Source organism: Mycteria americana, chromosome 1, assembly GCF_035582795.1.
Source record: "Mycteria americana isolate JAX WOST 10 ecotype Jacksonville Zoo and Gardens chromosome 1, USCA_MyAme_1.0, whole genome shotgun sequence".
NCBI lineage: Eukaryota > Metazoa > Chordata > Aves > Ciconiiformes > Ciconiidae > Mycteria > Mycteria americana.
In genome coordinates, this window is record NC_134365.1 from 66,366,852 (window position 1) to 66,391,882 (window position 25,031).

A 25,031-nucleotide genomic window follows, 5' to 3' on the forward strand; every position below is an offset into this window, starting at 1 on the left:
TGCCTAAACATGTTTTCTCCTCTGCTTTGGTATTAACAGCTTCAGAGGATCCTCAGCCTCAGCGACATCCCACTGCCGCAGCTGCTGGACTTGCTGCTGCTGCTGCTGCTAAAGGGAACCAGAACTTTCAAGCCAACACACACACTGACTTAGTTACAGTAGCTCCTGGGGGCTGTCGTGGAGGCAGGGGGCCCCCGACTGTTGCTAGACATGGCTCATGAGCAGAATGAGAATGTGGGTGTCCCAGCGCCTGAAAGTTGAGAGCCTGACCAGGCAAATCAAATCCCATGACGCATGAAGTATGCCAGCAGCCATCTCCTGATAGCAGACAGAGACATAGCAAAATAAAGTGATTTGCCAAGGACAGAGCTGGGAGTTATATCGTTGTACCTCCCGGGGGAGAGCTGGGTATGTACAGACACAAGACGATGTATGCTTTTCTGGATGAACAGATGCTTTGGATTTTGAGGTGTTTTTATTCCTCCCCTCACCTCTCCCTTTCAGTCTCTTTACCTCCTTCATTCTTTCTTTCTCTTTATTTTTTTCAGGACTGCTCTTCATATCTCTATATTTGATTATGTTCTCCAGGGATTACTGCTTCTTCCTCGCTAAACACCTGCTGCTTTTTTGTGAATAAGTGGAGGACAAAAATGCAGCAAGGCAGAAACGGAGGGAAGCCAGGCCCCAGAGAGCTACAGCCGAGTGCCCGAGGAGGGCTCTGGCGAGGGCATGCCTCAGCCTCCTGGCTTTGCTCTGCTGCTTTCACTCTGCTTTTGTCACCCTCTGTCTCTCTCTCCAGTCAAGTCACCAGGTGAAATCTGGCACCGGCCGACCCTCGGTTACCTCACAGAAGTGCTTGCAGGCTGCTGGTGCCAGTCCCTCTTCTCTCCAGTAATAACGGATTCCCTCTGATATAGTCTGCCTTTGCTGTAATTTTGGTCTTGCCAGCATAACTTGACACTGCTAGTAGCTGGAAACAAAAGCTACTTGTTCACGTCTTTATGTCTCCTCTCTGTGTCTGCTGCTGTTTACAATTCCACCTGCTCTCCCCCGTCTTGCGGGAATCTGATCATTTTGTCAGCTCTCCTGCCCCGTGTCCCTGAGGCTGCACCTTTACGGGGAGAGAAGGAGCCCCGAGTAGAGATACGCAGCCTGGGGGCTGGGACAATGGTATTGAGTAATTTATCAACAGCAGTAGCTCTGCTGGAAACAAGTCATCAGCAATAAGAAAAGTGCATGATCTTCCCCCCTGAACTCCAGAGCAGAGGTAGGGCCCAGCACTGAATGCTAATGGCTTCGTGTAGGGCTCGTTGTCCTCTGTGTTTGTTCTGAAGTACAAGGAGAAATCTGCTTCCACAGGAAAGCATTTTCAGCAAGGTCCATAGAGGTGTTTGTACAGTCCCACAAAGGGTCTATGTAACTCCTTCAGCATTTTGGAGCTATTGAGGGTTTCTACCAAAAGGACTCCAGCCTAAAAACGTCTCCATGCACAAGAAGGCAGCTGGTGCAGTCTTGTTGCACTGTGCAGTGTTAGTGCTTGCTCTTGCTGCAGCCAGACATTCTTTGCTCTTGCAGCACGGAGGACCACAGCACTCGTTTGTGAACCACACCTCTGAGCCTGCATTTGAGTCACAGCTGTCCAGGTTTCCATTTTAGTCACACAAGAAAAAGAAAATTTTTTTAAAACTTTGTTCCTGCAAAGGGCGTGGGGGGAAGAGCCTGCTCCTATCCTTTTGCTAAAAGTGCATTTCTGCAGAATACTGCTGCTGATAAACTGCCACAATTGTTCTCTTACCCCATGCAATTCCTCTCCCATAAATCCCGTACAGGTGTGTCAGTCTCCCACTCCAATACAGCATAAGGTACGTATAGCACAGGTGTCCAGAGACCTTTCCTGTAAGATGAGTCCTATGCTTTAATGGATACATTGGCTTTCTTTTCCATACCACTTGATATTAAAAGTCTTTCCATTGATTCCCCAAGTCTCTAATAGACGGGACTTGAGCTGTCTCATAGACTTGCACTGCTTTGATGACCAAAGCCAGCCTTGTTGACTAGAAGACAGAACAACAATTATTTTTTTTCTTCATTTTTCAGAGAGAGAGGTGCGTGGGACTGCAAGTCTTCAAAGCCTATGGTCTGTGGTCCAAGAGCTAAAAACAGTCACAAACTTCTCCACCATCTGGATGAAAAATTACAGCTCAACTTGCTACTGTTTTTTCTTCAACTGTAAGAAAAATAGTCATTTTTAATAGGGTTTATCTATTTAAATTTTTCTCTGCCTATAACAGGGAAGAAGCTAAAAAGCCACAGTGGGGTCACAGATTTAGACTAGCTACCAGATTTACAGTCCTGAGAAATGTTCACATAACTGAGTGACGTATCACTCAAACATGTAAATAAGTTTTCCATGGGGAGCTCTCAGACTCTGCCTCAGAGGAAGAGTTTTGCTTAAATAAGCACAGAACAGCTTTGTTGTTGCAACTTTATGGAGGTTGTCCCTTCAGGCTGCGAGTCCCAAAAGCTATGCAAGTCCTGGCCAGGCTCGCTGATGAGCTAGCAAATGTGTTCAGCTACAGACACTACCTTGCTAGCCCTGCCAGCAATCCTCTCCCAGTTCTGTTAGAAGCTGATGCTGCTGCCCTTTACTAATAGTAGAGCACTTGTATTTTTTCAGGGAAGGGACATAGGACATCTGGGTCGTCCACAGTGAGGATGATTCTGAAATGCATTTTTTGTGGGACTAAATTATAATAATTCAGCTTTTGGCTTGCTTTGAAGTTAGTGCAGTCATGCTATGACAGCTGTGGTTCCTTTTCTTACCAAAAATACAATGCAAGTTGTCCCTTAAAATGGCAATTCCTGCTTCTCTGCAGCAGCCCCCTTCCTTACAGAGAACAGAAATTGTTTTGCCAATATTTTTTATAACTCTTCCACCTATCCCTATTTCTTTGAAACAGGGATTTCGAGATCTTCTGTGCCAGCATCAAGAACTAGATTCAAGGGTAGAATTCAAAATTATAGATAAATTATTTTCAGAATAAATTATATTCAGAATATTTTAGAAGCAGATTCAGCTCAAGAGATCCAGAGAAAATAGTCAGGAAATACTAGTCTTGTATGGAACAAAAAGGAAGAGGCATAAGAACAGCAGACAAGATAGAAGCAGAAGAGAGGGAACAGAAAATGGATGAAATCAGGATATAAAAGCTTATAAATGTCTCTATTTTAATGTACAAAAAATACCAAGTCCTCAAATATGACGCTTTCCTGGCAATGACCACCTTGTTAAGAAGTTTGCCTTTTGGGGCAAAAGGGGTGGATATGCTCAGTGGCATTATTCCAGCCTTATGCTTGAGATATCTTCTCTTCTAGGCGCATTTCAAGCAAGTGCTGTTACAAGCCACACATAGGCGCACACACAAAACAGCTAAGAAAATAGAAGTAGGCGTTTATTTCAGACAATGAAAACAGAACAAGTTTTGCATGCAGATGGCCTTCTTTGAAATCTGGCTCTTTCAACACATGTCAGCATGGCTATATATCTTTCTGAGTTACTGTGACAAGAGCTGAGAATGGATGGATAGCTGTTTTACTGCAGTTTTTGATAGCAGTTTTCAGAGATTAGGACTGTTTTGGAAATACAAGTTTTAGAGTCTACTTTCAGAAGGTGCTTGAGATTAGCAAGTAACTAGCTACTCCGATATCTCCTTCAAAGATGATAGAGTTTGAAGGAAAATCAGTCATAAAGGAGAACTGAATTTGGTTTCTTATCACATTGTGCTTGTTTAGGGAGGGCTTTTTCAGAGGTTTGTCAGAGCCAACTTCGTAGCATGCATTTCAACGAGAAAGGGCTGTGATCAAAGGAATAAACATACTCCTGAGTGCGATACATCTGCACTGGCGTAGCATGTGGCCTCTTGCATTGGTTGGAAAGAAAAAGGATCAGCAGGCAATAAAACAGGCAAACTGGTTTTGATTGTCCATATACTAATTATTTGCTTTTTAACTTTTTTTTTCTTCTAATATTTTCGTCCCCTTGTTGGCTTGCTAGCATCCTAGGTTTACTTTCTGATCTCAGTCATTGGTCTCCCTGCCCCAGTGGGAAGTCAATTCATTCAGCCAATGTGGTAAATGTTGTGTGGCTGCTTTCACAGAAGAATTATAATGACTGCTGTTAGTATTAATCACTGTATTCTTGAATTAGTTTTGTAAGGCACTGTCTGGAGAAAGGAGAAGAATCATATTCACATGACAAACTGCCATAACGCTAGCGACATCCAAAGAGAGGGGCTGCTTAGCTTAGCACTGACTGGGGTCTCTTATTTCATTTAAGAATACATTTCTCTTCCTTCTGACATTCACGTCTGCTTTATACTAAGTAAAATTATTCTTTCTGTCAAACTTGGGTCACATCCACTGAATCCAGTGGTAAATGAGGAAGTGAAACTGTAAAAGATGTGTTCCTTAAACACTGCTAAGACGGGAAAAGTTAGTGTGTCCATCAGCAGTTATTATCTTTCTCTTGTGCTATTCACTAGTGGTACAGGAACTTCCCCAGGCCTCACTCTTTCGATAATTTCATTGTGTTGTAACTCCTTATGGTAGATAACTACGGAACAGTATTTCTGGGAAAGCAAGGTCGGTAGGGAGAGGCAGCATCTTTCACTAGCCTTGCTGATATATTTGGCAAAATCAGATGTGCTGTCAGGTTCTAAGACCCTGCAGGTGACTCTGTGCTTGAAAATGTTTTATATCTGCTCTGGTGAATGATGCTCCAAGATGCTGTGCTCTGCTCCAAGCCTCACTTTCTCTGGCCATCACAGCTACACCACCACTGCTATTAAAAAACACACAGAGGATCATTCTTTCCCTCCAGGCTTCCATAGGCCAGAAGAATGATTATTGTATGTCCCTTAAGGTGTTGGGAGGGAAGAAGCAATGTTTTCTGTATCAGTGGGCAACAATTTCTCTCCAGCTGTTGTCTGGTGTTGTCCTTTGATCAGTCCAATCCCTCCTGCTTCACAGCAGTTGTGATATCTCAGTGCTGAAGTTGGGCACTGAATCTTCCCACTCACTTCTGGATACAGCCCCCGTGCAACCCACCATCAGACCAACGGCTTCTGCTCTGTTTAGACCAACAATTCAGACACACATTTCATAACCATCAACTTCTGGTATCAGCTTTTATAGACATATAAAATAGCTTTCCTTCCCCCGACATCCATATGCTGAACTGCCAGATTACACAGATGCCCTTTTTTAAAGTTCTAATTTGCAAAGTCTCATTAAATGAAGAATTAACTGCAAACTGAGAATTAAATCACTTATCTGTCTTAAGCAATGCTATGCTGCTACACAAACTGTTTTCTAGGGCTTTCACAAGTCATTTTAAGGCTGGGTTTACCCTAGGCAGTGCCTGGTTGTGAATCTGCGAATCCTTGACCCAAAATTAACTTTTCAGTTTCATGGGACTAAATGCCCAAATGGACTTTCAGAGGAATCTTTGTGCTTAACTTCTGCACCTTTGATCGTATACCTTACATACTGAAGAGAAACAGAAGACAGGAGAGCAAACAGAGGCTGGAGAAAGGCCCAAGGTCAAACAGAAGGTGGGAGCCAAGGCAGAGCTGCCCCGTCCCAGTTCTGGCCATGTGCACCAGGCGCTGGTAGGGAGCTGCCTCCCTCCCGCATATTTTCTAACAGCGATTTACCGTGGCTTTGCAAGCTGGCTGCCTGTGCTTCTGCAGGGTGAGGATATTTGAAAAGGAGAATAGAGGATTGTGTGTTTTTCTCACTATAAGCTAGAAGAATAGAGTTTGTGCTTGGATTTGTATTTATTCATGACAATTTTTCCAGGATGATGTAATATATTAAATACAAATATTTATACTAATGTACTTCCATAGTTCCCCTTAGACCAGGAAGATGAAGAATGTTTAACAAATCTGTTAGCTGGCTATGGCTGTTATTTTTCTCTAAGGGCTACCACAGTGAATTGTAATGTTCATTTAAATACCAGCAGCTTCCCATCTAAGACAGGCTGGCATTCTGACTTCACTGACCTCCTGTTCGCACAAAAATCAATTGGTGTATATAGGCCTTGCTATATTTGCACTTAACCTAGATACAGCTATGCTGCTGGAAGAGAAGTGTGACACAGCTTAAAATGTTTTTGGCCAGTGCTATGCCAAGCTATATCAGCAAGCACATACATATAGCTTCTTGATGTTTTGATCAGTATGGTTATAGCTATTCTACAGCAAAGAAATGGTACAAAAATCACACACAAGCACAAAGTTACCAAAGCCAATATTTGTAATGTGGGCCAAATTTGATTGACTTTAAAATGTGTTAATTAATAACAGACAAGCTAACACATCTGCTAAATGTTTCATTTTTCTTTAGAAAGTAAGCAATCAAAAATCTCAGTCTTGGATATGTTCCCATTTCTTGTGCTTCATTAGCTGCCCTGTGTGTGGACCCTGTGAGTTTTACAGTCTATCACAGTAACAGTAATGCAGGATGGCTTATTCTTAGAAACATGAGTTTGTGTGAGCAGAGACTCTTTATTTCTCGGGCTTTCTTCAGTTTTAACATTCAAGTTTGTGCTGGTTTTTGCTGCATTTGTATGTCCTGAAGAAAAAAAAGGTAACATCTGTGAACGACACATTCTTTTGCTGACCTTGTCTTCATCGCAAGTTGAGGAGCTTTTTGACTGATTGGCCACCATATTTCCATGTTTGGATTTGACACATCAAGTTAGGGCAGAGACATAGCCCAGATCAAGACTGTCTCCAAGTAGAGTTATCTGTTTTCAGGCTGTAAGATTTCAAAAGTTAAAATGGATTCATCTCTGAATACTCCTTGGATGCCATTTTGTGGTAGCTTTATAAAAGTGTGACTCAGAGCATGTAATTAATCCCTAAAGCATTTCATTCTTTGACAAGTTTTGCAATAAGTGGGACTTTGCAATAATGAAATCATTTTATTTCCAAAATGGCAGAACGAGTTCAGCTGTAACATTTCTGCTGGGGCTATAGCAACATGTTTATTTCTGTGCTGAGGAAAGAAATCCAATAAAGAGGGATGTATTCCACTTTAAAGCAAGGAAAGAATTGTGAGATCCAAGAATATCTGTGCATATATATAAAGTTTATTATAGACTCCTGTAGTTAAATTTCTTCATGATTTGTTAAACAGGGAGGAGAGCTGGAAGATCTATTACCTTAATGATTACTTAATGAGAGAAGACTACTGAAGTTCTGGGACAATGTTCACAGAATTATCTACACTGCTTGAAGGTAACTATCCATATTGCTTTTAAAGTCTGATTCATTGAATATAAGAATGTCAGTGCAGCATCAGAATAAAGATTAATTTAGGTAATTTGCTGTTCAGGGCCAGTAGCAGATGCTTAAAAATGAGCACCAGCTTATGGTTTCATAATACAGCTTGAGCCAAGATAACAGCTCGCTACTGCCGAGAGGGAAAGGTCCTGCTCTTTCTTTCGGCTTCTGCAACCCCAGCTCCTGGATTCATAAACCCCAGCTTGCCTGTGCATTTCTGGTGCTTATCCAGACACACAGGAAACCAATTCACTGAAATGGCAGAAAAGTCACTTAAATAATAATAAAAAGAAGTGCTTTTGTCTTTGGTGAGTTGAGCTGGCTTGCCTTATGATCAGTCAGGTCGCAGAGCCGGACGGAGGGGTCGTGCACTTGGGATCAGTGGATGTGGGAGGAAGGAGCAGGGAAGGCTGGACAGGAGGAGGAATGAAGGAAAGAACTAAGAAGCGGGGGTAGGAGGGAGTGAGGCCTCCCAGTTGTGTCAGCAGTGAGACATTTATTTGGCTAAACCATCTATTTCTGCCTGTTTGACATCTACTGGAAAATCCAGCCGATCTTTCCAGAGAAGCATTTACAGTGGGTGGAAGAGCTCTTTCCTGAATGAAAGTAACTAATTTACAATTTATCAACAAGTCTGTACAGAGTTGTGGGGGTTGGGATATTTTTTTTCCACATGTGCATTACTTTACATTCATTGTCCTTGAGTTTCATTGGCCATGTTATGCTCGGTCATTAAACATCATGCAATGTAGGCCACACTAGATCTCAGTATCCAGAAACTGTTGTATCCTCTGAAAACTTTGTCACGTCATTTTTTAGTCTTTTTCATGTTATATATTTATATGTTGAAGAATACAGATCCCAGCACTGAACCTAGGAGGATCATGACAACTGCCTTTCCGCTGTGAAAACTGACTGTAAATAGTTCAGTGCTCTCTTTCCTACCTTGTAAGCAGTTATTAGTCCTTGAGGGAATCTTTCCTTCCAAACTGAGAGGGCTGAAGGGCTTTCGATAAGGAGCACTGTTGCTACCTTTTTTGGAAGGTGACAAACTGACCACTTGAGCATTGATTCTGTCCATATGATGGATGACTTCCCTGAACAAAAGTCATGTTGATATATGTATCATATTTACTATTCTTTCTCTTCTTTGTTTCTATCATTGCCTCTTATGGAGGTTAGGAATTTTTTTCTGTGATTTTCACCAGAGGCAGGGAGCCCTTGTGACAGATTGGTGCCATGCTGCCACCTTTCATTCCTCTAGCACTTCGTCCGTGCTAAGCTATAGATCACACGTCATGGCACTTCCATAGCTGAGGTGCTTTAAACTCTTGAATAAATATCATCTGTTCTGGGTAGTTTTTCACCGTTCTGTTTCTCAATTTTTTCCAAGTCATCCAGTATTGATTCGTTAAGTTGAGGCAGTTCTTTCTGGTGAAGAATGTCTCCATCGCAGGAAATTCATGGACACTTTTAGGGCCATTAGATACTTCTGAAAATCTCTGAGGTTCTTTTGTAGCTTAGTAATATGTCCAATCACAAACATTAAATAAATAGTCGCTGTAGTAGGCAAAAAAACCCCCTGTGAATGCTGATAGGCAGTGGATAATTTTGTGTGTCTGCGTGTTGCGGGTGAATGTCTGAACATCCCAGCTGGAGGAAGATCTTGGAAATGGGGGAGATCAATAGAGGCAAATGCCAGGGGATGCCCAGGAACCTTGGCTGGTAATACTGGAGAGTGACAGCTGCAAGCAGCCGCACAGCAGGAACGAGCCTGACTTGCAGCCTGACCTTCCCAGGCCAGGAGCGATGTCCCATCTGAGGACAGAAGTGAAGACCTAGGGAAGATAGCGGTGGTGGGACAGCAAGCGAGCGTATGAAATAATTGGGTAGGGTAAAAGATGTAATCTCATTTTTTCTTAAATAGAAGCCAGTATCCCGATCTGCTATGGGTTGTTGTTTGCTCTGTCTCACCCATGACAGGCATGAGTCAGGCCCACTATATATTTTCTTTTTATTTTCATTTATTCTATAACAGTAAGTTGAGGCTTCTTTTTGTCCTTTATGTTTTGAGTCTTGAAATGCACTTTGATAATGTTTTCAACTGTTGCTTCTCAATTAGTAATATAATAAATCTACTATTATTTTCAGGAAAGGTTGTATGCTCCCCTATTTACCCAATTCCTATATCTGGAGAATAAATGAAAAGCTTCATTGTTATTCATCTTGCCATAAAAGTTGAAGAACTGTCAACACTGGACAAAGAATACAGCTATATACGCAATCAGATCTGGCGCTGTTATTATTTAAGCTGAAAGTGATTTTTTGGGGTAAGAGTACATTTAATTGATCTTCATTTTAAATTCATTATGTTTTATTCTGTGCAGTTAACTCTCAACTTGTAAGCCGAACTTATGTTTACTCTACTGCAAAACTAATCTTTAGAAAAACTGTACTGCTTTTTCCTGACCTGAAATATCTAACACAATATAGATAGAAGTTTAATACAGTGGCCTGTTTTTTTATTAAGATTTCACTTTGTGGAATGGCTATAGGAGATAGTTCATGATCTTTTTCAAGTGCTGCCCATTAGATTACCTACTCAATAATTTTTTTTAAAGTGCCTCTGAAATTTGGACCCCAAATACTTATTTAGATACACAACGAGGCTACGTGACATAGAAAAGTGATGAACATTTACCAGCTTCTCTTGCCTTTCAGCCTTTTTTCTGTAACTCAAAACCCTTTTCTTGTACTTTAACAGACAGGCAATCTCTTGTTTCACCCAGGCCTGAAAGCAGGACAGGAACTATTTCATTACTACCTCTAAGCTAAGTCAGTGCTGTCAGTGCTCAGCTATCCAGCTATTCAGCATGCCAATGAGGGTAGGTTACATTCCCTAGACAGCTGGCTTCAGGCTAAGGAGTCTTGTACCCCAGAAGCCTTCACTTTGAGGTGTTGCTCCTAAGGCTGATAGGCACCTGACTTTCTTCATAGATTAATGGTGAGTACCCAGAGTCCTCGGCAGCCTCAGAGCATTAGTTATTTTGTTTGATAAAGCTAACTGGAATGCCGCTTTGAATTGTTAATTGCCAGCATTTTGCTTTTTTTTTCTTGGAACATTTTTTGGGTTTGGCTCCTACTGACCTACAGAAACTGCCTACTCACTCGTTTATCTCTTAGTTTTCTTCCAGTCAGGAACATAATGAATAGCAGCCAACATCGTTGTAACACTATAACAGATATCTCCAAACTTGATGCCAAGCCATATATTAAGATTTTGCTGTGGAAATCGGAATTTGATAAGAATTAGCGTTCTTCAGTTTTATGGATTGAGATGTAATAAGAATCAATATCTGGGAGTTAAATCTATGCAAGTTCAGGCTGGTGATAACATACCAATTTTAATGGTGAGAATGATTGGTCATTGAAACAAATTATCTGCTGATTGGAATGGATACCCTGCAAACTAAAAATATTCAAATCAAGGTTGCAGAGATTTTTGGAAGGATGTAGTTGCTTCAGCCTCAACAAAAACTGTTACAGGAGAGAGTAATGGTAGGGATCAGATTATATTACCCCAGTTTTCTCTTTTGGTCTTAAAACTCTATGAATTTTATTTCTTGGATTGGGAATCTTTTCCTTCTGAATTATTTACCGGTTTACATTTTTATCATCTTTCTTCACATCTTCACTAGCATAGTAAAAGAATAAGTAAACAAAAGTTTTTGGCTTTTATTTCTGGAAGGCAGAAAAAATCCACAACTTTCAAGTCACAGTCAGCTTCCTCTCTTCTTTCACCTCCTATTAGTCACCAATAAGGACAGATATATATTCCTCTCCCTCTCCCTTATCATGTGCTGAGCTCAGATATTCCATGTCTCATACCTGTCTCTGGAGATAACTAAGTTGTATGCCTAAGTGCACAGTGGAAAGGACTGGATTTTTATTGCATTGGGTATTTTTTCTGTCTAGCAGGATTGGCAGAAAGGGTAGCAAAGCAAACAAAGTTAGTATAAACCCTAAGGTGGAAATAATGTCATCCAGCAGACTAAAAATCTTTGCTATATAAGAGTTTTCTTCCTCTTCAAGTCTCTTTCATTTGTGGGCAGGGATGCTGAAGGCCAAGTAACAGCTCTAGGACTTTTAACCTACTCAGACCATTTTACCTCTGTGTAAACCTCTTTGAACCTATGGCTAGTTCAGTGATTCACTAAAGGAAATGCTAGTTTCAGTTCAGTTCCTAGTAAAAAGCACATACCCACTTCACACTGCCAGCTATCACAACTGGTTAACGCCCTTCACCTTTGATCTCTCCAAACCCACCCAACTCTTGCTGTTCCATGGAAAGCTTTGTTTCATACTGAAAAGTGATCTCTATAAGGGTTTACTTGAATGTACAGGACACTGCTTCTGTACTTGTTCTGTGAGTGGTTTTGATACCATTAAATGCTTCCTTTTCCATTAATTTTATGTTTGCAGTGGTCAGCTCTTTGCCTTCCAGGGGTAAGGCAGCTCCTGGAAGGCAGCACACAGCACGGCAAACGCCACCTTGACAGACTAGCTTGGTCCTAGCTCAAGCAAAGACGGTCTAAGTTCCTACCAGGATTCTCTAAAGAATTGTGGCTTTCACTGGTCGGTGTCATTTGATTGACTCTAATTAAGGTTATATCCCTAATAAGTTATTGTTCCCACCAAGTTTTCTTGGTCAGAATGCAAGATTTAATCAATGGGTTCAGTGTTAAGAATGTGGTGCCTCCCTTACCCTTTGGGCCCAGGAGACTAATCAAAATATGTGTCACACTGTACTTCCAATGGCAATGAATGTTTTTTCATGTACTGAATAAAAAATGAGGAAGTGTGCATGTATGCATGTTTTCATGCAGGTGGTTTCCGACAGCCTGGGTCTCTAACCAGCTGTTTTCTCTGTTCCCTTCTTGTGGCTTTTGTAGCAAATATGTTATTCTGAAGATTAAGATTTTGATGAGGGGAAAATGGGAAGTCCCTAAATCATTGTTTTCCTGCAGCCTGCACGGCTGGCTGGGGAGCATGAGATGTGCCTACTCGACAACCTAGTGTAAAGGGGTAGAACCAACCAATTTATTTTCCACTGACAGCTGAAAACCTCTAGCTTCTCCGCCTTTCCTGCCTTCCTTGTCTACGCTTCTGATTGCAGGGGTCACTGCAAACTCTCTCCAACTGGTTGCTAACAGCTGTGCTGTTAATTACTTCATTGGCCATCACAGATCCCAGCAGATAACATCTTTGCTTGATTTCCCATCTCTTCTTTATGTTTCTCCTTTTCCCTGCAGTGGGAATAAACAACTCTCTGAATGCAAGAGGTGAATGCTTAAAATAAAAATGTATTTAATTGCAAAGGGAGGTTTGAAGGGAAACAAAGCGCACTGCTCTGACGTGCTTTGGTACTTCTTTTTGAATTACAGCCTAAAAGAAGGCATTTCTTCTTCTATTGCCTCTACAAAACATCATAGTCAGAAGGTGAAATCATGGTGTCCCCTGGAATTGTCTGTTTTACATTGATTACTGTCTTCCATCTCCTAGAAAGCCAAATTTTATAGGGTTAAACTGTTATAAAGTCAAATATTATAGGTTTGTTACAGGGACAAGTTCATGAGTTGTAGCAGGTATATGGTATAAAAGCAGATATAAAACAAAATTATAACTTTAAGGCATTCATTCACTTGAATGGATCCGATGAAGTATAGTAATGTCAGGGCTTGCACTAAACATACCTTTGCTGTGTGGTTAGCCCAAACACTACCTTAATTTTCTCCCCAGATCTACTATCTATATAGAAAAATCTTGTACCAATGAGCCAATACATGCTCCTCAGCAAGCCAGTGGGGCGGGGGGTGGCTATCCTCTGGGCTCCAGGTGGAAGCTATCTAGAAAACAGTTAGGAAGCAACAAGGACACAATTCTCCAATGCCCTTCCTACAAGTCCCCCAGAAAGACAGAGAGGTTTTCACCCAATTAATAAGCACTCTGTCTGTGCCTGGGGTTGTAGGATCGGCTTTCAGAAGCATAAAGGCCAGCTACTCAGGTAGGGTTTTGCAAAGAGTATGTTTCTTGCCTGTATTCTACTACTGAGGGTACTGGGCATCTGTGTTAACACTGGTTGTAGATTTCTGCTTGATATACCAGCCCCTTTCTAAAGCTTCTCTTCTCTTCTGTAGAAGCATGTAACTTAATCATTTTACCTGACAATAGTTGAGATATTTTGCACAGGAAACCTTAAAAATAAAAAAAGAACTACATGTATCAGTAAATAACTGAAACTAATAACTCAGAGTAGCAGCCACCCTCTTCTGGTATTCTGTAAGGCAAATTCCTTCCCAAACAAGAAAAAAGGACTGTTGAGGAACCCCACAGAGCCTCCTGGTATCTCCATGCCCTGCTGAAGTAAAGTTAAAATTTTCCAAAAGTGATAAAAGGGAAATGAAACTATGTTTCCTGAGAATGAGTGGGATTTCTTAACAAGACTGTTTAAATGTAACTGTAATTGCACTGAGAAAGATGGTGATAAAGCTTCTGGCAAAATTTATCGCTAAAAAATGTTGCTAAAAGTATAACAAAACATAGGAATAATTTGTCTGATTGTTGTGGTGTGCCCATTACCAGTGGCTTTTAATAATACATTAGAGTTAGATAAACATCTGTCATTGTTGCAGTAGTACAGTAAATCCTGCCTTGGGGCAGATGAATAAACCAGTTATTTAGACTGAGGTCCCTTACAGCCCTAATTTTCTATGATTGCAGACCATCCGAAGCAAAAAGGCTGCTGTGCTTGTCACTCATGCTATGAACGGCCAAGGTACTTGGTGCTGTTCTATAGGTCTGAAGCCTTGTTATGTGCCCACATAGCAAGTAGGACAGTGGGGAGGTGAATACTGTTTCTTCATTGCTAGTTTTAGTGGCTGACACTACTTTTACACTGACAAAACCAGTGTAATCCTACCCCCAGCAATAGGCTGAGCCTGGGCTGCGGTGTGGAGTGGAAACCCTTGACACCCCTTCACAACAGGCAAGGGAGCTGGGAAAGCAAGCATTTTGTGGGACACCTGTAGCAGCAATTTTGCAATGTTTGTTCCATGGAAGAGAACCACAAATTTGTGGGAATACATCTGCAGGTGTTGCATCCTGCTGCACTACTTTTTTATCTGGCTGGCAACACAGAAATGTTCAGAGAGTTTAAATTAGATTGTTTTCAATTCACTTTGAGGGAGTTGCCAAAAGGTCCAAGAAAATCTGTTCATTTCCTGTTTAAAAACCCCATAGTCTGTGAGGTGTAAACCCAGGTTTTCATAGGATGTTATTTTTTTCTTCTATTTTAAATTTGACTGATTTTGTATTCCCTATACATGTTGGATGGGTGTACTAAAAGCTTCTTAAGCACATGAAATCCTTTACCTACATAATTTCTGAGATGAAGAATGGATAGATGCTGTTAGCAGCTGATAAAGAACATCTCACTTAAGGTTCATTTGTATTGTTTGTGTCATCCCAACAAATTGCTTGGCATTTGCTTTAAAATTTGTACTGGAAGACAAACTAAGTACAAGTGTAGCAGTAATGAAGAATTAGGTTTTGCTGTTGCTTTATGCTGTCATGCATAAAACTTTGCATGACAAGGAGTCTACAGCTGGATGGGCTCAAACTAGAAATTTCTGCATGTAATTCTTTCAAATGGAACTTTTTACTGAAAGAAGTGGATTCAAATGAAAATTCATTTTAAAAGTGGTGGGGTTTTTTTTGTCTTTAAAATAAAATTGTAGGGTCCAAGATGATTTACCACATAAATAATCTGGGTTAGCAAAGATTATATTAATTCCATACATTTACACAGGGCTGTTCATCTGGAAGAACTGCATCCTGTGCTGATTTACATCCTATTCAGTTTGCATATGTACCAAACTTCTAATCTAAGTAGCAGACCAAATGCTTTTTACCACTGCAGAAAAGGATTAGGAACCTAGAGAACTGCCAGGAAAGTAATTATAGGTACATGAAATCTATCAATGGAAATGTTTTCCTTCATAGTCACTTAGGGTCTCCTTGTGCTGGGGGAGAGGCGAATTGCCCTTTACCCTTGCTGTTTAACACTTGGGCAGCTAACCCAGTCAGTCTAGGGCTCCAGGCGGTGCATAGAGGACCAGGGATGCATTTGGGAAATGATGCACCTCAGCTGTCTGGGCTGCTGTCACAGAAGGAAGCGTGCTCCAGGAGAGCCAATTTTCCCTCCCCACTGATGGATATTTGTGACTGAGCCCAGGCCACCTAGGTTTTGGAGAGCTAAGACGAAGTCAAAATTATCCCTATCCTGACTGGTTCACAGCTAAATAAGACTTGTCTGTTTCTACACTCTTACCCACAACTCTATGTACACTGGAAAGGCTTTATCAAAGTAGGGTAAATCAGAGTATCTGGAGTTTGGATTGGTCAAAGTATCTCCTAGAAGCTCATTCCAGGAGAAAACATCAAAGGTTTACTAAAAATGCAGGTATAACTTCCAGTCCCAATGGGGTATTTTCAAGAGCAGGAAGGCTTTAGAGACAAAACTTTCCTCTGTGTTTGTCTTGGTTTTACTCTAAATGTCTGCTACCAGACTCAGTCAGAGAAAGCATAGTGAGCTACACTGCCTGATGTGCTTGTATTTCCTGCTGATGTGGGTGAACCATGCAACAACCACAACCCTCTGTGCTGGCTCCTTTTCTGCCTTACAGAAACAGTCGCTGAAACCAGTCATTTGCTAGAATAGAAAAATGAGGAAATGATTGAGCTTTGAAACTCTGTCTGCTCTGCTTTCCTCTTGCTTTGCCATTCTACTAACAGCACATGGAGCTCTGTGTAGGTGAGTCCATATCACCCACAAAAGAAAGCAGGGAAGTCTATTGATTGCATTGCTGAGATAGCATCTCTAGGGGCATGAGGACCAGCGGAGGAGCGCAGTCAGCAACAAAATGATGATGAAGAGGACAGTCATTCTCTCTTTAAATCTTATTTTACTAGGTGCTTTAGCAAATATTGAACTTTAAATATGAAATATCCCATTGAAACCAATGTAGAATCCTGAAATGGGACCTTTGTCAACAGAGCTATTTATGTAAAAAAGCTTTCCAGAGAGTGCAAGTGAGTTACTGCCTGTGGTAAAACAGATGAGCTGGTAGCCTCTGGCTCCCAGAGGGGAATAACTTACAATCACTGCATGAGTCATGGAGACAGGCAGATACAAATACTCTTGTTAGCTCAAAGGAAAATAAGTTCTGCTCTCAGAGATCAGCATTCCCATCAGGCTACCACCCTGCCACATCTTGTACACATTCCTAGCTCAAAGCAGATAAATAGGTCATTTGGGAACAATGGACTCCAAAGAATTACAAAACTCCAGTAAAGGGCATGCACTGCCCTATTACTAATTTTTTTCATTACTTTCAAAGATACTGTTCAAAAGGTTTGTGTTTAGATTTAAATATACTATGTCTAATTCAAAGTAGAAATTCTAAGGTAATGTAATTGCAACCTAGTGAAGTGTTGCACATCCTTTCACAGACAGCTGAGTGTAGAGAGCCATTCAGGATAAGAATTGCTTGCTCTTTTCCTCTTCTTCTCTGAAAGGAAGTCTTTTTGACTTCCCAGAGTGAAGGCTAAGGTTCCTGCCAGGGTGGAGAGCAGAGAGAAGGAACAGGAAAAGACTGATATTCTTCTGTGAATTTGTCTCATTGTTTCCATAATCTGCATATACCTTTGACCTCCTGAACTTCCAAAGGCAGAGATTTCTACAATGCAGTATGAAGTTCTTCCTTTTTTGTGTTGCCAAAGGAAAAAAAAAATTTAAAAAAAAATCTCATTTTAAAGCCTATGGAGATGTGTTTACTTACGGTAATGTTCATGCAGCTCTCCTGTTACATAGCTGTTGTTTAACAATGGATGGATTCAGCTATTTGGACATGGCAAATGATAAATAGTGAACCATTCTAGCCTGTTACCTGAGTTATGTATCCATGAACATTTGAAATATAATGTACTTTATATCAGTTTCTCTTTTCTGTGTCCAACAGTACAGTCACAGGCAGAGAAACAGGAGAAAGAAATTGGAAAAACAAAAGCAGTTATTTTTCCAGAGTTTTAGTTCTCAGAATCTCTTGTCAGGATCTGGTTTCAAAACTTCTCAGAGATTGTTCTGTGATTCCTGTTTGGGTCATGTCACTCGTCCCTAGAGCTGGTCAAACAGGCTTTGACTGTCAGCAGAAGTAGCTCCTACCTCTGCTCTGCTCGCAGGTTACAAGGAGCATAGGGAAATGCTCCAGGCTAAAATCAGAAATAAGACAACGATAATAATAGTCCCGGCACATACCTTCCAGGTGGCTTTTATGGGAACCAGTAGTTCATGAATGTGAATACCAGTCAATATCTTTCCTTCCTTCACCACTGCTTCTTCTGCCCTAGAGAACATGACTACTTTTTTCTCTCCTAATGAGACAGAATCACATCAGCAGCTCTTCTAAGATGAGATATGCTGGGTACATTGAAGTACCTACCCTTGTGTCACCAGAGCTATAGGCTTGTTTGGAGGAAAAGTCTAGCTCGGGTCACTGAAATATCTGTTTCTTGCTTACATTTTGTACATGGTATTCTCATGCACTTATATCAAATGGCTTGTAAGATATTGCAGCACTACTTCTAAGCCAGGTTAAAACATCCATAAGAAATACTTTAGAGTTTATTCTCTGAGGTTTGGTCTGACTACTTTGCAATTGGTGTAAGTAAAAATGTGCAAATAACTAACATGTTACAACAGTAGCTTGAATTAAGAGGTTGTCTTGCTCTTTTCAAGTTTCTCTTTTTCTTTGATTGTTCACATTTCTGGAACCCCCAGACAGAAAATGAGGTCTCTCTCAAAAAAACCAGAATGCCTCTTTTTTTCCAATTCCTCTTCTTCTTGTACAATGAACTGACTCTGCAATCAGTCAATACCTAACAAAAGTAGGTACAGTAACATAACAGAAACAGTCTCTCATGCTGTGCAATTTACTGTGTAATCCCTTGAGTACCATGCAGAATATCGCAGATAGACTTGCTTGCATTCCCACTCTTCCCGTATATCATATTTGCCCTAGAAATGTTGTTCTGAGATTTACTGTTATACCACTGATGATGAGAAATGCAGCATGAGCTTGACTTTTACAGATTTGCTGTATTTTTTTTCCCCTCTTTATAAACCTTATTTCTTTAAGGGATCTGCTTGACTTTTCACACTCCTCAAAAAATGTGTGGCACTTTCCTGAATGAAATAATCAAGTCTTCTGTCCCTGGTGATGGCAAAATAAAATTAAATAAAAGAAAGCCTGGACTTCTGGCCATCCTCAATGAAAGCTTTCTCTGTACCATTTTCATGTGCTATTCATGGAAGGTGATAGAGAAGTGGTAGTCAAAAACCACAGCTTCCTTAAGAATCTTTGACTGTCATTACATTCCAGGGAAAAGTTTCTCCTTGACTTTCTATAGACAAATAAGCTTCCAATCTCATCAATGTTCATTTGTCTTTGCTGAACTGGCTGTAAAGAGAGGTGGATTTTCAACTCTTTCCTCAGCCTGAACCAGGCAGAGGTTACTGTCTCTTTGAAATACCTTCTGACAGACATGAATTCTAATCAGGCACAGATGATTTTTTTATTCACTGAAGACTTGAACCAAAAAGTGAGAGGTGACAAAGCTCAACCTTGCTAATCTCCTTCCCTCACTTTGCTAAACTTAATCAGCAATTGCTGACACTGACCTTTCTTTCCTTGACATCAGGAAAAGGATGTTCTTACTGAATTCATCCCTTCCAGCCTGATGACGAGGCCTACACTTACAGTAAAGTGTAGGATGCAGATAAGGACATGCATTCCCTCTCTAATGATCAAACACAGGGGACCCTATTGACACCATTCGTGAGGTGGACAAAACCCAGCAATCGAAATGCTGAAGTAGAAACAGAGTGATCGCTTGTGCAGATCCTTCCCTGCACCTCAGGGAAAGGGGGAAAAAACTTTGCAGATGAATATAGAACAAAATTACATTCTGGACATTATGGGACTTTATTTTTCTCAGGCACTTTTTCAAGCCTAAATGGAATGCGTGCATTTTTACAAATGAACTTATAAAGAATTTAGCCTGGTCCTGTGTGATGTGATGATTCCAGAAGAGCAGTGTACACTAACATGTCACGTGTTAGCGATATAAAGCCCTGCTGACCTGTAACCAGGAACTGCTGGTGACGGAAGAAAACTCTTGTGACACAGTTTGCAAAATGTTATAATGTGAGCTTATAATGGGAATTAGCCTGACTTTCTGAAAAAATTAACTAGAACAGCATATAAAACCTGGTATTCTGAGGTCCTCCTTTATTCATAAGAGATTCACTCTCAAATAAACGTAAAGATATCTCATTACCCTTCTCTTGGATGCCTGGCAGCCACCTAAAAGACCACCAGACCTCATAATTAGGGAATGAACAAGGGGAGAGAGAGGGCTGAAACATGCTTTGAAATACATTTGCGTTCAAGAGTAAGCTGAATGCCCCTCGAAGATAGAAATGAAGACACTGGGATAAGATCTCACTCTTTAAAGTGGTAACCTGGAGAAATAATATTTTTGCATAGGAGTTGTATGTGAGTCCAGCACACCTGCTCTCCTGCTGCTCCCTCTCCCCAAAAGATATAAAAGCAAGCTGGATCAGGAGATTAAGCTATATTCTGAGTATGAGTGTTAGTGGGTTTGTTTTTCTCCTTTAAATGTGTCTTCAGCTTTGTAAACAAGAACATTGAGATTCTGACTTCATAGTGACAGCAAATCTAAATAAAGACTTGTTGTAGGCCAAAAAAAAAAAAATGGAGAAGCTTAGCAAGCCAAGATGTTTTTTTTATTCCAGTGATTGGAAAGCATTGTCCATTAAACTCCAACTTGTTTTGGTAGCTGTTGTTGCCAGGATCCAGGAAAAGTCCTCCTGACAAGTACTACTTGTAACCCTTCCACCCACGAGCAACGGAGACAAGGCTACCAATAGCTGCAGGAGTAACCCTTATGGATGCATCGTGTTTCTGTCATGTCCAGAGAGCTTTTGTGGAATTTCATTTAAGTTGTTTACAGCACAGATACTTATGTCTGGGCTCTTTATCTAACCTCCCTGTGAGGCTGAGAGAGAGAGAAAAAGACACTGACTAATTCACTTAAACTCAAGGGGACATTTAAGCAGATCGAGACTATTTGCCCACTAAAAATGTCAATTTCTGTCCAGCAAATATAAAAAGAGTTTAGGTTGACTACCTGGCAAGCATCTAGACCTACGTAAAATTAATTCCACCCTTTATTTCAGCGGGTGTTGCATAAATTAATAGATCACAGGCATAGGAATAACTAGATCGTGTCCCCCATATGCCCCCAAATATGCTTGTGTGGCAAAACAGTGAAAATATTATTCCATAGTTCCAGTATCTCTCCATGTTTATGCCAGAAAGCCCCCATCTGCTTACGCAGCCATAAAACAGCTTACTGCTGCTGCAGAGGAGGAAGTCAACAGTTGCTGGATGTTTGCTGGCTGCTGTATTCTTTGTTTGTGGCAGCAAACCAAATGGAGCACAGACACCCAACAGGCCTTTTTGGCTTGGGGTCAAACTATGAAATAGTCCTATAGACTGGGCTGTAGCCAACTCCTTCTCATGTCAGGTGTCCGGGGAAGAAATCAGTCAGGCCTGCAATTTCTTTTGTCTTACCTATTCTCACCCTCTTGGACTAAGACAGGCATTTTTCTTTCATCGCTTTCCTTAGCCACCTTTCCTGCCCTGCTAATGTGTTGTTCTCCCCATATAAAAAAATATATATGTGTCCTTTCTCAAACATAGCAATCTGAGTATTATTAGCATAGAAATGATACCAAGAAGTATATGAAAAAGCCATTTCCTTTACCCTCTCCTTGCAGTTATGGTTTAACTGCTTCAATGAACAACAAAAATCATTCCTTGCACACATCATTACCATTGAAAAGATTAAAATAGTCTGGCTATCGGAAAGCAAGAAAAAACAACCCACGCACAGAAGAGCAACTTCTGCATTCACCCATCCATCCCAAATTCCAGCACGTGGCCCCTCCTTGCTAAGAAATTCCTCAGGATGCTGCTTCCCTCCTTCTGCCCAAGCAGCCCTGGGGGTGCTGAAGAAAGAGGAAGGAAAGGCAAAATGAAGTAATTAAAAAAAACCAACCAACAACAAAAAAAAAAAACCAAAAAACAAAAAACCCCCCAAAAAAACAGCGGGAAAGCTTTCTGCCTATAACCTGCCTGGAGCCCAGGAAAATCAAGCAAACTCTAATCTGATTTCCAGAACAAGGGAGAAGAGTCTGGGAAGGGCCAATACTTCTGTGCCTGAGCCATTTTTTAGTTCAGGTGTACCTGTGTTATTGCACATAAGAATGTGTTATGATTTACACTGGGGAGTGCTAGTTTATTATCTCAAAGAATGTGTCGGATAGCTTCATTACACAGACAATAGATTCATTTAGCTGGTGCCTGCCTTTCGTGAGGCAAGTTTTAGGAGCAGTCTATTGCTTTGATGAAAATAAGTTTAGACTGTTTTCTCTAAACACGGGTTTATTTGATAGGTTCTATGTCCTAATTATAACATTTCACTGCACATAAAATTGAACTCAAGGAAGAGCTATTATCCCTGGATTGTTCAGTGCTTGGTACAGTGGGGTCACTTTCCTGATTGAGGCCTCACTGCTCTATTATGATGCAAATTATTTTAGAATAAGAATAGGAAAAGTATTTCTCATTGATTATGAAGTTTAAGCTATTTTATAATGCAAACTATCATATATTGCTTATGTCTTATGCAGCCATACAGAGCACAATTGCAATAGTACCTATCGTATGCATAATGCTGTCCATGAGGCACGCTATTTTTCTTGAGGCTGCTGTGTCTTTGTGTGTACATCTACATGGCATTATAAACACTCACTTGCTAAAATAACCCTAGGTATGTCATCCAGAGCTATGTCCTTGGCAATCTCACGTTACTGCTGAAAGCTCTGAGTCTGTTCTGGCAATCTTTGATTTCACTCTGTGAGTTCCTCAACTTGTAGGGAGGTTGCTATCTAGCTGGCAAATTAGCTCCAGCAGCACTAACCAGAAAACCCAGGCTGCACACAAAGGACTCTTCAAGCCTGCACATCTGACCTTCACTGGCCCACGTCAAAGCCACACAGGCCCCAGTTGTTGGGAACTCTCTGCTGTGCCTCACGATCCGTCTGCTTCTTTTTCTCTTCTCTTTTTTAAAGGCAGCAATATAGTGCAAAGAGATGGAAATTTTCCCCTGACCTCGTTTGGATATCAAGGCCAGCCCTCATATCCTCAGGGAATAGACAAGTATGTGGGCTGAACATGCTGCTCGACACAATTTGTCTTCATGAAAACACTTGACTTGTCAAAAGTAAACACTTGCAAGAAACTCTTTGTGCCCACTATAATTCCATCACTCGACTGGCCCTATTAAGTACATTATTTAAAAACTTAGGTTGTCTCCCATTACTGCACACTGCTTTGTTTTTATATCTTGTGTCTGTCTTATGCTGTTGTCCCAGTGTAGTTGCAAAACGTGCAGTATTAGGAAACCCAACTATTAATGTGTTGGGCTAGGCTAGGCTAGCCTGGAAGATGAGTCACAAGGCTGCTTGAATTATTTTGTAGCTTCTTTTGACTTGGACGTTTAAGGGCTTCTTTTTTCAGCATGTTGGTAACTTGACACCTTTTTCTATATTTAGAATGGTTTTGGGAAATGAAGATGCGCCACAAAGCTGAAGCTGGAAGCTTGGTTTCTCTGCTTAACCATCATGACCAGATTTGTTTACTCTCTTATGATAGCAGTGTCTCTTATTATAGGTGAGGTTGTGTATGTCAGAAAGGATGTGATTTAAATTTTATATCCCAGGGTAAATAGGGATTACTTTAGAGACAATAACTGCACAATGCCATGTTTCCATCACTCTGCAGGTTTAATTATGTCAGGCTGATGTGAGAAACAGATGCAAGAACTGGATCATTCAGAATTTAAGGTGACTGTTCATCACCAAAGTGATGATAAACACCACTGATTATGATAAAAGAGGTTCAATATTTGTGCTTCCAGAGGAGGTAAAAATATATTCCAAGAAGCTGTTTCTGGGGGAATGATACACTTTCCCTGAATAATGCTTTGAATAATACTCCTATACAGTTGTTTTGAGTTAAAGTTGTTTAAATGTCTTACCTTATATTTCTATATGAAAATTTGTTAATTTTTAAATACAACTTACACTCTGAATTTCCTGGGTCTGAGGAGAACTACAACAATAGTACAATGATTTTTCTCAGCTTTTGGGTACCAGCCCACACATTCAGTTCTAAATGAAATGTTTTCCTTTACTTTTTAAAATATAAAGCGTTCATATGTGAGCACTTCAAAAAGCCTGGCAATATGCATTTTAAGTCTTAAATATGACAGACACCTGTCAGTATTTCTAAGGATTTGCTGATGCCTACATCAATTTCGAAACCTTCTTCTAAACTCCCTTCTAAGAGCAGAAGCCCCTGGGTAGGGCAAAGTCAATGGTACACGGTGGCCAGTGAAGATGAGTTCACAGCAGTATCCCATCACATGGGAGTGCAAGGCAGCCAGTGGTGGAGCTGCTGTGCAATCTGCAGTTGCTTTATTATCTGAAGAGGATATGTGGTGGGGTGTGATAACACACTCATTTCAGGAGTAGCTGCAGAGGTGTAAGAAGTGACCCCATCTGTGCTCCTTAGCCTCTGAACATGAAGTTCCCTCCTGCTTCACAAAGAAGGTCTGCAAATGTCTCTAATCCAATTCATTGCAAAGTCACCTGGGTTATGACTTGCCCTTGCTAGTAATCTACCTGCTATTACTCCGAAATGGAATAGGAGTCCTTGCGTGATCCTTCACAGCATCTCATAATGTCCAGCCTGGTAATGTCTTAAACCATTCTGTCTAGACCCAGAAAAACTCCATTAGGTGAGACTACACTATATAAAGGAGGTCAAAAGAGCCCATATGCCAGAGAACTCTGTGCTTTAAAAACTTCACTGTTCCTACTGTAGTTCTGACAGTTCTATCTCATGCAACCAAATACCAGTTACATGAAAATTTGTGATAACTTTGCAAAAGCTTCCAGAGCACTGAGATGAGCTTTTGTACCAGTAACAATGAACAACACTGACAATGAACAACACTTATTTTCTGTTAGGGGAAAAAAGAACAACTCAGCATGGGCAACTTTGGAAAGAACAAGCCTCCACTGTGCCTAGTTTGGAGCAATTAAAGGTGCTTATGAGCTCTCTCTGTCCTGGCCTAGGAGACGCATGCATCAAAGAAGTTAATGCTCCTCTCCCACTTTTTTATTAGTGCCTCCCTGGTTCTGTTCCATCTAGAAGATAGAGGGGAGACATGAGTAAAAGTGTACTCACGTGGTCTCAAAGGTCACCATATAACAGAGTAATGCCCTGTACAGGGATGATGAAGTTCTGTTAGGAAGAAATCTCAATTTATCAACATATCAGCAACTGATTCACTACTGAATACTTTGTTGTAGTCTTTCCTCAGCTCTTGGAGAGGCTGAAGGTGAGGACA

The 25,031-nt window shown here is 40.8% G+C and overlaps 1 protein-coding gene across 5 annotated transcripts in view; it reads left to right on the plus strand.

Moving 5' to 3' along the window:
- Positions 1-25,031, plus strand: part of FAM180A (family with sequence similarity 180 member A) — a 99,846-nt gene that overhangs the window by 5,808 nt on the left and 69,007 nt on the right. For 2 of the 5 annotated variants that reach the window (XM_075503613.1, XM_075503621.1), the window contains 4 exons: positions 40-408; positions 2,098-2,229; positions 6,643-6,801; positions 7,204-7,304. In XM_075503613.1, the coding sequence (XP_075359728.1) occupies positions 7,274-7,304 (31 nt within the window). In that variant the 5' untranslated portion in view covers positions 40-408; positions 2,098-2,229; positions 6,643-6,801; positions 7,204-7,273. Of the gene's footprint in view, positions 1-39; positions 409-2,030; positions 2,230-6,642; positions 6,802-7,005; positions 7,121-7,203; positions 7,305-25,031 lie in introns of those variants that run through there. The other 3 variants (XM_075503604.1, XM_075503632.1, XM_075503642.1) reach the window with 3 other exon arrangements.